Consider the following 16,811-nt stretch of genomic DNA (forward strand, 5'->3'; position numbering starts at 1 on the left):
TGTGCATTGGCGGAAGTATGTGAATTCTAGGAGAATAAGGTATGTATTACACATACAGAATCAATATCTAACAGGTTGCTGCCTGTATAAGGGGGATAATATAAGTTTTATTTAATTCTGAGAAGAATACTATAGTATAATTCTTCGTATCAGAGTGTTCAGATAAAGAGCATGCACATTTTATTGCAATGAAAGATTAAGTAGTAACTGTAAACACGTCAACATCATCAAAATTTATAGGAAACAATCCAAAATCAGTATGCTAACGATATGGCCTTTAGTCAAAGGTAATCTTCACATTGCGTTCCTGCTCCTTGCTTTGAAAATCCTCAAAAATCTTTGTTATCTCTTCCACCTTCTTTTGCATCATGCCTATAAGGAAAGAAGTCACACAATCATTAATCCAAGCTCAAAATATTACAGAAACATTATAACACATTCTCCCCTAAACTATTATTTACAAAACTTTACATATCAATTTAAATAGTTTTAGAAAATACAGAAGAAAAAACACATTCATCTACTTTTTTTAAAACTATGAAAACAGTGGACAACACTGTTCTTTACCTGTTCTCTTAGTTTTCAAGGCAAATAACAGTCTACTTGACATTTGTGTTTTGTTCGAGTTACCAATTACAGCCTAAAAGTGTAATTGTCTGCCAGTAAAAATAAGCTGTTGAAATAAGTATGATGATCTGAGTTTTTGTACTACCATCAACCAATTTGGTCATTTGTTTTAGTGTTCATTAATGCTTACGAGAGGATAAGCAATAACTAGTGCCCCAAAGAAAGAAAAATTTTATGAAATGAAAACTTAAATATATCTTTCTTTAAAAAATTCCAGTCAACTAGAACAGCCCTAATGTTTATTCGGTATTTAAAGTATAATACCATATCCTATCTTTTAACATAAACATTCTGCAAGATCACACTTCAACAAGTGACTGAAATGATGGCTCTCTACTAAAAGCCTAGAAAAACACAGTGTTATGTTGAGGCTAGCAAAATAAATCCCCCCGCTTTTTTGGTAATAACTAATTGTATGGTGCAAATTTTATTCTCTAATTAAGCTTTTTTAATGTGACAGAAACACAAATGAGCACTACAACAAACTATTAACTCAAGAACATAAGTGTCAATATAAGCACATTTTACTAATTTGCTGATTGATTGATAAATATTAAGTGTAAAGGAGTATATTTATAACAATTTTGAAAATCAATAAAATGTCAAGAATCACAAGTCAGTGTTATTAAGAGAACTTTACTGTAAATATTTTGTCATGATTTCTAATTGAATTCCCAGGACTATTTATATATTAACATACTTTAAGATTTTTAAAGACTTTCATTCCTTATGTGAAAAAAATGCATTAAGGTAATTACTGCCCAGAGTTCTAGACCCATGATAAGCATCAGTGATTCTTTTTTTCCAGTATATTAAATTATATATCACATTAGAAGTAAAATGCTAGCAGTAGCCAAAATTTGTATGTGTGGCAGGAGGGAATGTGCCATACATATTTTGATATTATTTTTATTGTTTTACTTTAAAAAATATTTTTGTTGTAGATAGACACAATACCTTTATTTTGTTTAGTTTTTTTTTTTTTTTAATGTAGTGTTGGGGATTGAACCCAGTGTCTCACACATGCTAGGCAAGCACTCTACCACTGAGCCACAACCCCAGCCCTTGATATTATTTTTTTTAATTATATTGATAAATATGAAAACAAGAAAACAATTCCATTCACAATAAACAAGTTGTGGTATGTAAATAAAATACAATGCTACACTGCAGTACAAAGAAATTAAGTACTAATATGTGTTATAACATGAATGAACCTTGTAAAAAACATCGCAAGCATAAGAAGTATGATACAAAGGGCAACATATTATTCTATTTCCATAAACTCTCCATCAAAACCAAATCTATAAAGACAGAAAGTAGATTAGGATTGCCCAGGATTTGGGATAGGAATGGAAAATAACTACAAGTGGGCAAAAGAAAATTTGGGGGATAATGGAAACATTCTAAAATTGGATTGTGTGATGTTTATACACTAAAGACTTAATTTAAAAAAAAAAAAAGACTTAATTTAGTGGCTAATGGTTAAAATTATACATTTGTGTGCTTAAAAATATTTTCTAAAAGTGATTTGTTCCCCATAAAAGATACTGGTGAAATTGTTGCAGCCAGTCTCATTCTGATTTGGGGACAGATGTTTTCTTCAACTTAGCCTACTTGCAAATATTTTTGGTAACAATTCAAACATTTGTATAGAAGATTATAAAAATAGAGATTTCATCACTAAAACCAAACACAGCTTTCTAATGTAATTACTACTTTTTAAGTTATACATATAAATATTACCATATAACATTAAATTCACTGTCAAAGTAAACACTGCACTCTTATAAATATTGTTATAGTATATCTCCTTCTCCTGGAAAAATATTTAGGGCAGTAGGAGAAAAAAACAGATTAACAGAAAAATGGTCATAAGATACAAGTGATCAACCTATAAGATGACACACAATATGTTTATACACATTTTAAGCTTTAAAAATATCAGTAACCAGAATGATGCAAATTGAACCAGAGAAATATTATTTTCACTATAAATTTTGGCAAGGAATGATGATGATTTCTGGTGATGGTAGTGATTACAGAGGTACTAGAAGGAGTGAGTACACTAATAATGAATTGCTGTTGAAAATATAAATCAAAAGTTTTTAAAGCAGACATTACTCCTGACTTAGTTTTTTAACTTCTAAGTATTATATTTTATGTCCAGTAATCACTGATGTGCCTTAAACCTTACCTACATCTAGGTTTACTTTTTTTTTAATTTGAAAAAAGAAAACATTTGGAAACATCAATAGGCTAGCATATATGTAAAATGAAATATTTACCAACCAATAAAATGTAGAATATTTAATAACACTGAAAGATATTCATGGACACATCTCTCAACTTTGTATCTCTTTCTCGATCAAAAGCTGAATATAGTGCACTGTGTACAAATCACAACACAAATGCATAGAAAATGTATATTGAACACCAAGTCAATGCAAAGCATAGCTAAATCCTGAATACAGATAAATCATTAGGGCATAATCTCTATGTAGAAACTCAAATTCCAAGAAACAGACATATAAATAAGTAACTGCAATAATGTATGATAAATGCTGGTAATATAATAAGTAGTATGGATACAAAGAAGATGATAAACAACTACTAGAATGATGAGTTAAGGAAGGTTTAAAAGAAGAGATAGCTGTTAAATTACATCTTAACACAGGAACCATTGCAAGGCAGATAATGAAGAGCTGGGGTACTCCAGGAGAAGAAACTGTTCATCCAAAAATATGGAAGAGGAAAGAATATTAGGTTTTTGAACAAACAAAAATACTTCTCTAAAAGAAATGCTGCAAACAAGAGGTAAGGTTGAAAAAAAGCAGGGGTTAGATTATACATGATAATCTAAGTAAAACACCAAAATTTACATTGGCCAATCAGAATGAACAGATGAAAACAATTATCATTTCTTAGACTACTCTTGAGAGTAGATACGTGAAAGTAAATTTGAGTGGAATAAGACTGGGGAAGGAAATCATCATCGTTAAGGTCTCTAAAGAATGCATGTATTCACCACTATTCCATTCTAAAACACCTGTAAAACAGTTAAAGAATTTACAAAAAAAAGAGGAAAATGATAAAAGCACAAAACCAATGAGAAGAAATGACATGAAACTTTGAACATTGCAACTGGATTTGTACTACAGAAACCCTAGAACTCCAGAAAGGCTATGGAATTAGTAGAACTAGGTAATTCAAAATGTCATTGAAATTGGAGCTAAAAACAGAATTATGAATGATTAAGAAGCAGTCCCTTCCTCTCTTCCACATCCTACCTCTAAACAATTCTTCCTACCCAACTTCTGCAGATGATTTTTTGGCAAACATGACAGAAACATGACAACGAACTCTTGCAAAATAAAAATCAAGGCCAAAAGCAAAGATCAATAAAAAACTTGAATGAAAAGATGAGTATATACCCTAGAAAAATTTAACAAAATACAAACAGAAAAATAGGAGAAAAGAAATGCAGTTTAGTTGAGGATTCAAACTTCAGAATAAGTGTATTGACAGGAAGAACAAAAATATCATAGAAAAGGAAATTAACAGAAACCTAATTCAAGAAAATAGCTACAACTGACAAAAACAAAATGGGTTTCTTGACTCACCAATAGCAGGCTCAGTGGTGAGAGATCCACATCAAAGCTCATCATCTGATGATGTGAAAATCAGATGAAATTTGAATATTCTGAGAAAGACCTCAAAATTGTTAATGGGAAAAATATAAAACACACAAATGAAGAGGTATGAAGGTTCAGATTCAGAACAGTCTTCAAAGTTACATGATAATGTAACTGCATCTTCAAAAGTTCAAGGAGAAGGAAGTAAGGGTCTCAGATGATGGGGGATTAGAGGAAGAGTGCACTTCCCAGCAGTTCCATAGCACCAGACTTCAAAAGCAGTAATACTGCTTCTCAGTGAGGGGAGTAACTAAGGTAACTCACTGAAATTCAACACTGGAGAGTAAAAGAAACCATAGAGATGCAGAAAATTGGAAAGTGTGAACATAAGAAAAAAATACATTGGAGATGTGCCAGCTTGGCAGGCCTTAGCATGGCAGGGGAGGTAGAACACAGGTAGAGAGGAATATGTAGCAGAACAACAACAAAAATGGACTGGGGTAATCTGTAGAATACAGAAGGAGGTTGATCTTAATGAACCCAGAGTCAGTGGGGAAAGATGTTAAGTGAAAAACAACCAAAATTTCTTGGCCCACATTTCAGAAGGAAATGGATTCATCAGCATGGGAACCTTCTATAAGTGATACACAGCCACAAGCAGAGGCAAGAGACTGGGAACTCCCCCATGAAGGAAGTTGCCAGCTGCCCACCTATTATGAACTCCAGAGTCTTCCTGTACCAGTGTGACAGAAATAGGCACAAAGAAAATTTGGCCTAGTACATACAGACTCCAGACACAGGAGAAAGAGCTCCTTTTGTGCTGGTGCCCTAAATGTCCAGCAGAAATTGGCATCTCTCCATCAAAAGGGTGTGTGAACTAATCTCAAATACCCACTAACAGAGTTCCAAGGGTTACCCAAGAGCAAACCTCAGCTATTTAGAACTCTGCACCAGCAACACTATAAGGGGCTGTCAGCATTGACCAGTCTATCCCACCCTCTACTGGGAGACAGGAAGCTGAAAGCTACTACAAGCAGCTTTGGCTCTTAACCACAACAGGTGGCAGCTAGGTGAGGAAAACAAAGATGTTGGACTTAACAACCCACAGCCTTTGACTCAAGGATTACAGTGCCCACAGATAAACATATGAGAAGGAAATTAAAGGGATATAAATAGGAAAAGAAAAAGTCAAATTATCACCGTTTGCTGAAGACGTGATCCTATATCTAGAAGACCCTAAAAACACCACCAGAAGACGTCTAAAGCTGATAATGAATTTAGAAAAGTAGCAGAATAGAAGATCAACATACAAAAATCAATAGTTTTGCTATACTCCCAACAGTGATTCTGCTAAGAAATAAATCAGCAAACTATGCCATTCACAATAAGCTAAAAAAAATACATGGAATTAATCTAACCAAGGAAGTGAAAGAGCTCTATGATGAAAATTATGTAACATGGAAGAAAGAAATTGAAGAAGACCTTAAAAGATGGAAAGACCTCTCATATTCTTAGATAGGCAGAATATTGTTAAAAATGTCAGACTATCAAAAGCAATATAGAGATTCAATGCAATCTCCATCAAAATATCAGTAATATTCTTCATAGAACTAGAAAAACACAGTCTTTGAATTCATTTGGAAGATTAAGAGACCCTTAATATTAAAATCAATTCTGAGCAAGAACAATAATGCAAGAGGCATCAATTAAAATACCTGATTTCAAATTATATTATACAGGCATAGTAAAAAAGAGAAAAAATACCAGCATGGTTTTGGCATGAAACTAGACATGAAGACCAATGGAATAGAAGACATGAAGACAAACACACACTTGGTCATCTGATACATGAAAACTATGCCAAAAATACATGTTGGAAAAAAACAACATTTAGAAAACTGGATATTCATACGTAGAAGAATAAAACTAGATTCCTATTTCTCATTCTGCACAAAAGTCAAATCAAAGTAGATTAAAGACTAAGGAATTTTTAAAAAGACTAAGGAATTAGATAAGAAACTTAGCAACTCTTCAAAAGAAAAGGGTCTATACACCATCATATTGGTGCAGACACTGACTTCCTAACAAGATTCCTAAAGCTCAATAAACAAATGTAAATGGGATGACATCAAATTAAAAAGCTATTGCACAGCAATGGAAACAATTCAGAGCATGAAAAGAGAGTCTATAGAATGGAAGAAGATCTTTGTCAGCTATTCCTCTGTCAAGGGATTAATATTGAGACTATATAAAGAACTCATAAAACAACAAACATACAACAAACCCAATTAATAAATTGGCAAAGACCTAAACAGACATTTCTCAAAAGAAGAAACACAAATGACCAACAATATATACATATGAATAAATGTGCAACATCTCTAGCAATCAGTGAAATGCAAATCAAAACTATACCAAGCTCTGCCATTTTTTCCCTAGGGTCCCTGTACTAGAGATGCAGCAATGCTCCCAATGCCCACATCTGCTATGCCCTCACTAGCCCCTCCTCCAGGAGCCAGTTTGCAAGGCTGCAGCCATCCAGACTACAGCTTCCCTCAGTAGCTATGTCTTCCAGGTCTGTGTGCTTGTCCTCCTACTGCAGCATGTTTGGTGGCCTGGGCACCATGAGCCAGCCAAGCTCCACCTGGAACTCCTGACCACGCCCACCCCAGTACCAGCTATAACCTCTATGCCTCATCCCTGGGCAGTGCATGTCATGCGCTGCTTGGCCGTGTACCTGTGGAGTAGCAAGCCTGGGGTACGGCTGCAGCAGGACTTGGTGAACTTCCCACTGGCCAATGCCATCAACACCAAATTCAAGAATACTCACACCAATGAGAAGGTGGAGTTGCAGGAGCTCACTAACCACTCCGCCAACTATATCACCAAGGTGTGCTTCCTGAAGCAGCAGAACAAGATCTTGCTGGCCAGCTCAAACAGCTCAGGGGCCAGGGCAAGCTGCATCTGGGGGACCTCTAGGAGGAGAAGGTGATACAGAAACTGTGCTGTCAGGTAGACCAGTTCACCAATGACAAGGCCCATGTCAAAGTGAAGTGTGACAATTTGGCTAAGGACACCACAAAGCTACCACAGAAATTGCAAGAGATGCTTCAGAGAGAGGAAGTCAAGAGCACCTTGCAGTCTTTCAGATAGGATATTAACAATGCATCTCTGACATGTCTTGACCTTGACTGTAAAGTGTAATCCTTGCAAGAAGAGATTGTCTTTTTGAAGAAACTACATGATGAGGCTCAGATTCAGGAACAGCATGTTCAAATCAATGTGGATGTTCTAAGCCTGACCTCACAGCTTCTCTGTATGATGTACGTCAGCAGTATGAAAGCGTGACTGCCAAGAACCTTCAGGAGGCAGAAGAATGATACAAGGTTAAGTTTGCTGACTTCACTGAGGTTGCTAACTGGAACAATGATGCTCTGCACCAGGCGAAGCAGGAATCAAATGAGTACTGGAGACAGATGCGGTCTCTCTCACCTAAAAAGTGGATGTGCTTAAAGGAATTAACAAGTCCCTGGAACTCCAGATGCATGAAACAGAAGAGAACTTTGCTGTGGAAGCTGCTAACTACCAAGACACTATTGACTACCTGCAGAATGAGATTCAGAATGTAAAGGAAGAAATGGCTTGTCACCTTCATGAATACCAAGACTTGCTCAATGTTAAGATGACTCTTGACATTGAGATTGCCACCTACAGGAAGCTTCTGGAAGGCATGAACAGGATTTCTCTGCCTCTTCCCAACTTTTCCTCCCTGAACCTACATTCACTCCCTCTGGTTGACACCCACTCAGAAAGGATACTTATAATTAAGACAGTTGAAACTAGAGATTGACAGTTTATCAACAAAACTTCTTAGGATCATGATCTTGAATTAAAAACTGCAAAGACTCAGTGCAGCAGCATATTACCATCAAGAATAAAAAAAAATCCATATCTTGACAGCTTTCAAGTGCTTTTGCAGTTTTTCAGGAGTGCAAGATAGTTTTAGAATAGGAATAAGCTCTAGTTCTTAAAAACCAGTGCTCCTAAAAGATTAGAAAAAAGTTCACAACATAATCTAGTTTACGAACAAGTGCTGTGCTAGAACATTTTTTATAAAGTATTTTTGAATGCCATTAAAGATGTTTTTTTCCCAGTCAAAAAAATTTTAAAAACTATGCTCAAATTTTATCTCATACCAGTCAGAATAATAACCATCAAGAAACCAAATAGTAATAAATGCTGGCAAGGATGTGGGGGGCAAGGGACACTCGTACATTATTAGTACGACCACTATGGAAAGCAGTATGGAGATTACTCAAAAAACTAGGAGTGGAAATACCATATGATCCAGCTAAGCCACTCCTTGGCATTTATTCAAAAGAACTAAAACCAGCATACTACAGTAATACAGCCACATCAATGTTTATAGCAGCACAATTCACATACCCAAATTATGGAACCAGCCCAGATGCCTGTCAAAGGATGAATGGATAAAGAAAATATGATATATATACACAATGGAGTTTTACTCAGCCATAAAGAAGAATGAAATTATGGCATTTTCTGTTAGATAATGGAAATGAAGAACACCATGTTAAGAAAACCAAGGGACGAATATTTTCTCTCATCTGTTGAAAGATAGATAGAAAAGGGGAAAAAAGACGGGGGCTGGATATCATAAAAGATAGAGGGAAGATCAGTGGAATAGGAGAACAAGAGGAAGAGAGAAGAGATGGGAAAGGGAAGGAAATGCAAAATAAATTAAAACCATGCTACATGCATATATGGAAGGAAATTCCAGCTTTATATGTAAGAACAAACATGATAAATAAACAAAGGAGTAAAGGGACAATCAGTAGAGTCAGTAGAGGAAGGAGAGTGGGGGGAGGGAAAAGGGGAGGGAAAGGCAGGGGAATAGGTAATGAAATGGAGTAAGTCAAATTTCACGCATGCATGAGTGCCAAAATCAATCCAACTACTATATATAACTATAATGCTCTAACAAAAAAAATCTAAAAACAAAAAAGAAGGAAAGAAGGAGAAAGAGAAGAGAAAGACCAGGAAGGAAAAAATAACAAAGATGTTGAGCGACTTTATTTAATGTTTTCATAGATGTTATTGAATAAAATAAACTTTAAGGGAAAATTATTTCCAGAGTTTAATTCAACACCCAATAGTATCAATTAAATGTGAGTGTAGAATAAATACTTTTTCAGACATGGAAGGTCTCAAAAAAATTTACCTTCCATGCACTTACTATGGAAGCTGCTGGAATATGTGGTATATTGGAAACAAGGAAATAAACCAAGCAACAGGAAATAAGAGCCACTAAACTGAAGAGCAAACAAAGTAGAGAGAAAACAATAATCTATAGAAGGGAGAACCTAGCTGAATAGAAAACTAACAGAGCCACAGTTCCAGATGTTACAATAGAGATTAGAGAAGTCTGGAAGAGATTAATCGAAGCTGAAATCGATAGATTTAAATTAAAAGCAGGGAATTGGGGAATTAATTATTGATAAGTATGCAGAAAACTAAGCAAATGAGGACACAAAATTCAAAGGAAACCAAAAACTTGTAAAATAAAGGAGACATAATAATGTATGCTACATGGTCAGGCCATGAATAACACTCATATAATTGAAAGTTAAATCTTCATCTCCTATTTTGGAAAGTCAGTAGAGAAAACACAATATGGTAAAACTAAAAAGTAATAGTATATATGATACTTAGAGATAAATAAATGTAAATAGTTTAAAACTCCAAATAAAATAATTTAAAAGTGTTTGCCAATAAGGAGTATGAAATGTGATGTGTAAAAAGAGCTGGTGTTTTTCATAAACCCTATAAAATTACTTTACTTTCAACATGGGAGATGAAGAAGGCCTAAAATGCGGACATGGGGGTAGAAATCTACTGAAAAGGAAGGATTCAAAAGCTAGTTAAGAAGTATAATCACTATTACTTAATGAAGAAACATAAATATCCTGCTTAAGATTCCTGAATAAATAGAATTAATTGTTAGCTGAGAAAAAGTAAAGGAGTTATATATCTCAGAGCAAAATAGTGTTTCCCCTATATCCAGGAGATAGGGGAAACACTGAGTTTAGTTTTAGACAAGTTTAACTTGAGGTGCCTTTGGGACATCTATGTGCAAATTTTGTTAACATGGAACTTTACAATGAACAATATAATAACCCTTAGTGAAACTGATGGCTGGAGATGACAAATGGACTTCAAAAACTGCTGATTATCCAAAATGCATTAAAAGAGAAAAATATTAGAAACAAGAAGAGTTCTCACATCAATAACCTAACATGCTACTTTAAGAAAATAAAAAAGTAAACTATAGCAAGCAGAAGGAAGAAAATAATAAAGAGCAGATATCAATAAACCTGCAAACAGAAATACCATACTATTTCTATGTGTGGTGGCTCATGCCTGTAATCCCAGATACTCAGGAGGCTGAGGCAGAAGGATTGCAGGTTGAAGGCCAGTCTCAGCAATTTAGTGAGGCTCTAAGCAACTTGGCAGGATCCTGTCTCAAAATAAAAATAAATAAATAAAAATAAAAAAGTGCTGGAATGTGGCTCAGTGGTTAAGTGTCCCTGGGTTCAATCCTCAGTACTAAAAGATAAACATATAAATACAAAAAAAAAAAAAACCTACAGAGAAAGATCAATGAAATAAAAGGCTAATTCTTTGAGGGAAAAAAAATCAGTAAAATTAATTAAGCTTTAACCAAGACAAAAAAATAAAAATAGAAAAAAACATAAATCATCAATATTAGGAAAGAAACAGGGTATACCACTACAGATCCTACAGACATTACAAAGATAAAAAGGAAATTCTATGAGCAATTATATACTTACAAATTTAAAAACTTAGCAAAATGCAGATTCCAAAATAACCCACAATCTATGAGGAGTCAACCAATTGATAACCTAAATAGTCTTACAAACATTGAAGAAACTGAATTTGTAGTTTAAAAGTTCCCTAAAAAGAAATAACCAGGTCCCAAAAGTTTCAATGGAGAACTCTGCCAAACATTTAAAGAGGAATTAATACCAATTCTTTACAAACTCTTCTAAAAAATAGAGGGCAGTATTACCTTAATAATGAAACCAACTAAAACAGTACAAAACAAGAAAACCACAGACCAATAAATCTCAAGAACATTTTTAAAAATCTCATACAAAATAGTAGCAAACCAAATCCAACAATGCATAAAAGGAATTATAAATCATGACCAAGTATAATTTATTTCACATATATAAGTCTGACTTAACATTTGAAACCTGTTATTTTAAACCACCACAGAAATTAAAGAAGTAAAATGATGTCAATTGATGCAGAGAAAGCCTCTGACAAAATACAGTACCTTTTCATAATAAAAGTTGCAATATGTAAGGAATAGAGGGGAAGTATCTAAGATTGATAAAGGACATCTACACAAAAACCACAGCTCTTGGGCACAATGACACATGTCTGTAATCATAGCTACTTAGGAGGCTGAGGTAGGAGGATCATGAGTTCAAGGTAAGCCTAGGCAACTTAGTGATATCCTGTTTCAAAATTTAAAAGGGGGTACTATGTATGCAGCTCAGCGGTAGAGCACTTGCCTAGCATGTGCAAAGCCTTGGGATTCATTCAGTCCCCACTACTATGCACAAGCAAGCAAGCACATGTACATGTGCGCCTAAACACACACACACACACACACACACACACACACACACACACACACAAAATTACCTACAGCTAACATCAGACTTAATTGAAAGACTGAAGACTTCCCACATAAGACCAGGAACAAAGCAAGGATGTATCTTTTATCTCTCTTTCTCAACAGTTTATTGGAAGTTCTAGATAATCTAAAAAGGCAAGAAAAAGAAATAAATGGCATATGGATTGGAAAGGAAGAAATAGTACAATACCTATTTGTAGATATCATAACTGCCTATCTAGAAAATAGATATTTATTTTATTATTTATTTATTTTTTAATATTGTATTATTTTATTAAATAGAGTCCACAAAAAAATTCCTAGAACTAAGAAGTAAATTTAGCAAGTTAAAAGAAAAGATCAATATACAAAAATTGTGTTTTTATATATTAACAGCAATTATGTGAAATGCAATACCATTTATAATCACTATAAAGACAATTAAATACAATGGTATAAAGTCTAACAAAACCAAAATACATATGTAATATGGTTTATGAAAATTATAAAATGCTCGTGAAAGAAATCAGAGAAGACCTACATAAATTTTGAGACACAACATGTTCATGGATAATCATCATAATAAAGATGCTATTTCTTCCAAAATTGATCTATAGTTAAAATGTAATTCCTATCAATTCCCAGGAAAATTTTGTGGAAAGGCAAAGGAACTAAAATAACTAAAACAATTTTGACAGGAAAGAATTGAGTGGAAGGAATTTCTCTACTGAACATAAACCTATTTGTCCCAAGTTATCAATTCTACAAACATAATAAATATTCAAATATTATTTTGAGGTTATAATAGTGGTATGTTTTTGAGCAATTTGTTTGTATAGGTGTTCCATACCTGGGACTATGAGACAAAATGGGTTAAGGCTTATTATAAGCTATCGTAATGACATTGGTTAGGGGAAAGATATAAATCCATGGAATAGAGACCTCAGAGGAAGACCCCAACAAATATATTGAACTGATTTTGGAGAAAGGTGCAGAAACAATTCAATTAAGCAAGGATAGACTTTTCAACAAATGGTATTAGAACAATTGAATATCCATGGGGGTGGGGGTCAGTCTAAACCTCATATCTTATACAAAATTAAATAGAAACACTTTCTTCATCCATTCATCTGTTGAAGAGCATCTAAGTTGGTTCCATAGCTTGGCTATTGTAAATTGAGCTGGTATAACATTGATGTGACCATGTCACTACAGTATGCTGATTTTAAGTCCTTTAGGTATATACCAAGGAGTAAGACAGCTGGGTCAAATGGTGGTTCAATTCTAGGTTTTCTGAGGAATCTCCATACTGCTTTCCAGAGTATAGTATCAATTTGCAGTCTCACTAGTAATGTATAAGTGTACCCTTTTCCCCACATCCTTGCCAACATTTACTGTTACTTGTATTCTTGATTGTTTGCATTTATACTGGAGTAAGATGAAATCTCACTGTGGTATATTCACACAATGGAATATTCTCAGTCATAAAAAAGAATGATGTTATGACATGCCAGTAAATGGAAGGATCTGGAGACTATCGTGCTAAGTGAAATAAGTCAATTCCAAAAAAACACAAAGGTTGAATGTTCTCTCTGACAATGTGGATGCTAATACAAAAACAAGTTCAGCAGATTAAACAAACGGGAATGAAGAGAAGGGATGGAGGATACAAATAGGAAAGACAGTAGAATGAATCTAACACAAATTTCCTATATACAAATATGAATACAACATAATGAATCTCCACATCATGTACTACCACAAGACTGGGATCCTAATTAGAATAAGATATACTCCATGTTTGTGTAAATATGTTAAAATATACTCTACTGTCATGTATATCTAAAAAGAACAATTAAAATTTAAAAATAAATAAAGACAGATCACAGTCTTATATGTAAAATGACAGAAGTTGTAAAATTAAACATAGAAAAAAAATTGGGGGGATAAAAAATAGGCAAAACATTCTTAGACTTTATACCAAAAGCATAATACATAAAAATAAAAACAATAATAAAGTGAACTTCATTAAATTTAAAAACTTTTGTTCTGTGAACAACCATGTTCAGAAGATGAATACATAAGCTACAGACTAGGAGAAAGTTTTTGCAAATCACCAATCTGACAGGAGACTTGCATCCAGAATACCTGAACAAATCGTAAAACTCTTAAAGAAAAAAAACAACAATTAAAATGGGCAAAAGACATGAACAAACATTTCCATAAAGAGGATACAGTGATGGCAAGTAATCACAGGAAAAGTTGTTCAACATCATTAAACATCAAGGAAATGCAAATTAAAACTGCAATGACATCACTACACATCTATCACGGGGCTAAAATTAAAAAAAATAGTGAAAAGATCAAATACTCATAAGGACACAGACTGCATCACACATACATTAATGAGGAGAATGTAAAATGGTATAGCTGCTCTGGAGATAGTGTGATAGTTTCTATAATACTAAGCATGCAATTGCCATATGACCCAAAAATTATACTCTTGAACATTTATCCCACAGAAATGAAAATTTATGTTCACATAAGCAGCTGTACATAAATGTTTATAGCAGCTTGACTCATAATATACCTAAACAAGGAATGGCCCTTATGTCTTACAACAGACAAACGGTTAAATAAATTATGATATACTCATGCCATGGAATACTACTTAGCAATAAAGAGGATCAAATTGTTGATATATATGATAACTCAGATGAATTTTATTCTTTCTTTTGTGGTTATGGGGATAGAACTAAAAACCCTGCACATGTTAGGCAAGTCATATACCATTGAGCCATACCCACCAGCCCTCATATAAATCTGGAATTATGCTAAATGAAAAAACAAAGGCCAATCCCCTAAGGTTACATGCTGTATAAGTCTATTTACAGAATATGTCAAAATGAAATAAAAAATTAGGAGCAGAAAATAGATTCATGGTTTCTAGGAGTTAGGAATTTGGGGATAGTGGGATGTGATGGGGGGAATGTCATGATAAAAGGGGATGTGAAGAAACTTGGAGGTATGGAACTGTTCTGTATCTTGACTATGGTGATGGATATAAAAACCTACACATTAAAAAACTAGAAAATTAAATATACACACACACATACAAGTAAAACTGGAGAAATATACGAATGATGGTTGATGTAACAATGGCAAGGTTTGTGAAATCATACCTCAATTTTGTAAGGTGTTATCAATGAGCAAAATAATGTAAAGAATGAAAGGAGTTCTATGTTAAGTCTTACAATTACATGTGAATCTACAATTACCTCAATAAATTGTTTTTTATATTTATTTTTTAGTTATCGGCGGATACAACATCTTTGTTTGTACGTGGTGCTGAGGATCGAACCCGGGCCGCACGCATGCCAGGCGAGTGCGCTACCGCTTGAGCCACATCCCCAGCCCCTCAATAAAAATTTTAATCCAAGAAATGACCAACACATACACAAATGAAGTTTTGATTCCTGTTTTAGTCAGCTTTTCATTGCATTGACTAAAAACCTGACAAGAACAATTAGAGGAGGAAAAGTTATTTGGAGCTCACAGGTGCTCCAAATATATAGCTCCATTGTTCTGGACCCAAGATGTGGCAGAATATTATGGTGGAAGGGTGTGGTGGAGGAAAGTGGCTCAGGACATGACACCAGGAAACACAGAGAGAGGGTAGGCTTCTATTCTCACAAAGACAAAATATATACCCCAAAGGTATGCACCCAGGTAGGAGGACCCACCCCGCCAGCCAAACTCTATCTGCCTACAGTTACCATCCAATTAATCCCTATCCCTATCAGGGGATTAATACACCAATTAGGCTAAGGCTCTCATAATCCAATCATTTCACCTCTAAATATTCTTGCATTGTCTCACACATGAGCTTTTATTTATACCTTATATCTAAACCATAAACTAACATATTCTATAAGTGTCAACTCAATATGCAAGCAATATTACTAAAAAATTATATCAGGCAACAGTTCTATCAAATCTGTTTTCTTAACTGCTGGACAGGGTTGGCCATTTGTCAGCCTTTAAATATATGCACCTTCATTGTTTCTTGCTGTCTGCTAAACCAATAACATATTTTAATAATTTTACCTTCTGTAAAATCTGCCTTATGTTAGGCTAATATTTAAAAATAACCTTGAAAACTTAGGAATTTCATATAATCAAAGTCCATTTCTCATCCTGAAAGGGAAGGAGAGAAAGAGAAAGAGAGATGAAGAACATGGGTGTGTACAGAGAGAAAAGAAGGGAGGAAGAACAGTATCCTCCCACTAGTCATAACTACTTTTGAGAAGACACTCAATTTATTAAAATTAAAGTAACAATAAATATTGGTGGCTCACACGGGGAGCGACTGAGGGTAAATAAACTGCTCGCCCCTGAGGGCAGGGCGAGAGGATGGGTAGCCATTTTAGGATTCCTCTTTTGTTTTGCTTCATTTTTGTTTTAAGTTGCCTGTCCCTGGAGATGAGTGAGACGGAAGAAAAACCGCTCACTTCTGAGGAAAAACTATTTATGTCTGAGGAACAGATAGGGAGAAAGGACGGATGCACATGTCAGGAGGATAGAAAGGCTATAATGAATTTTTGTTGTTCCCTTTTTGTTTCATTCTGTCTCGGTTTTGTTTGGCGTCATCTTGTCGGGTTGTATTATAGTAGAAATACGGGATCAGAAATTAGTAAAAACAAACCGAAAGAGTGTTAAGTAAATTGTTAGAGGAAGGAGGCATCCCAGTAAAATCAAGAGCAGTCAGGGCATACGTTGATATAATACAAAAATGTAGCCCATGGCTTTTTAAGGAGGAGTTG

At 34.5% G+C, this 16,811-nt stretch overlaps 1 protein-coding gene across 2 annotated transcripts in view; it reads right to left on the reverse strand.

Moving 5' to 3' along the window:
- Positions 1–203: 203 nt before the first annotated feature.
- The window catches only part of Nup62cl (nucleoporin 62 C-terminal like), an 85,380-nt gene continuing 68,772 nt past the window's right edge, over positions 204–16,811 (reverse strand). For both annotated transcript variants that reach the window (XM_077107088.1, XM_077107089.1), the window contains one exon: positions 204–372. In XM_077107088.1, the coding sequence (XP_076963203.1) occupies positions 278–372 (95 nt within the window). In that variant the 3' untranslated portion in view covers positions 204–277. The remainder of the gene's footprint in view (positions 373–16,811) is intronic.

The sequence above is a fragment of the Callospermophilus lateralis genome, chromosome X (assembly GCF_048772815.1).
Source record: "Callospermophilus lateralis isolate mCalLat2 chromosome X, mCalLat2.hap1, whole genome shotgun sequence".
NCBI classification, from domain to species: Eukaryota; Metazoa; Chordata; class Mammalia; order Rodentia; family Sciuridae; genus Callospermophilus; species Callospermophilus lateralis.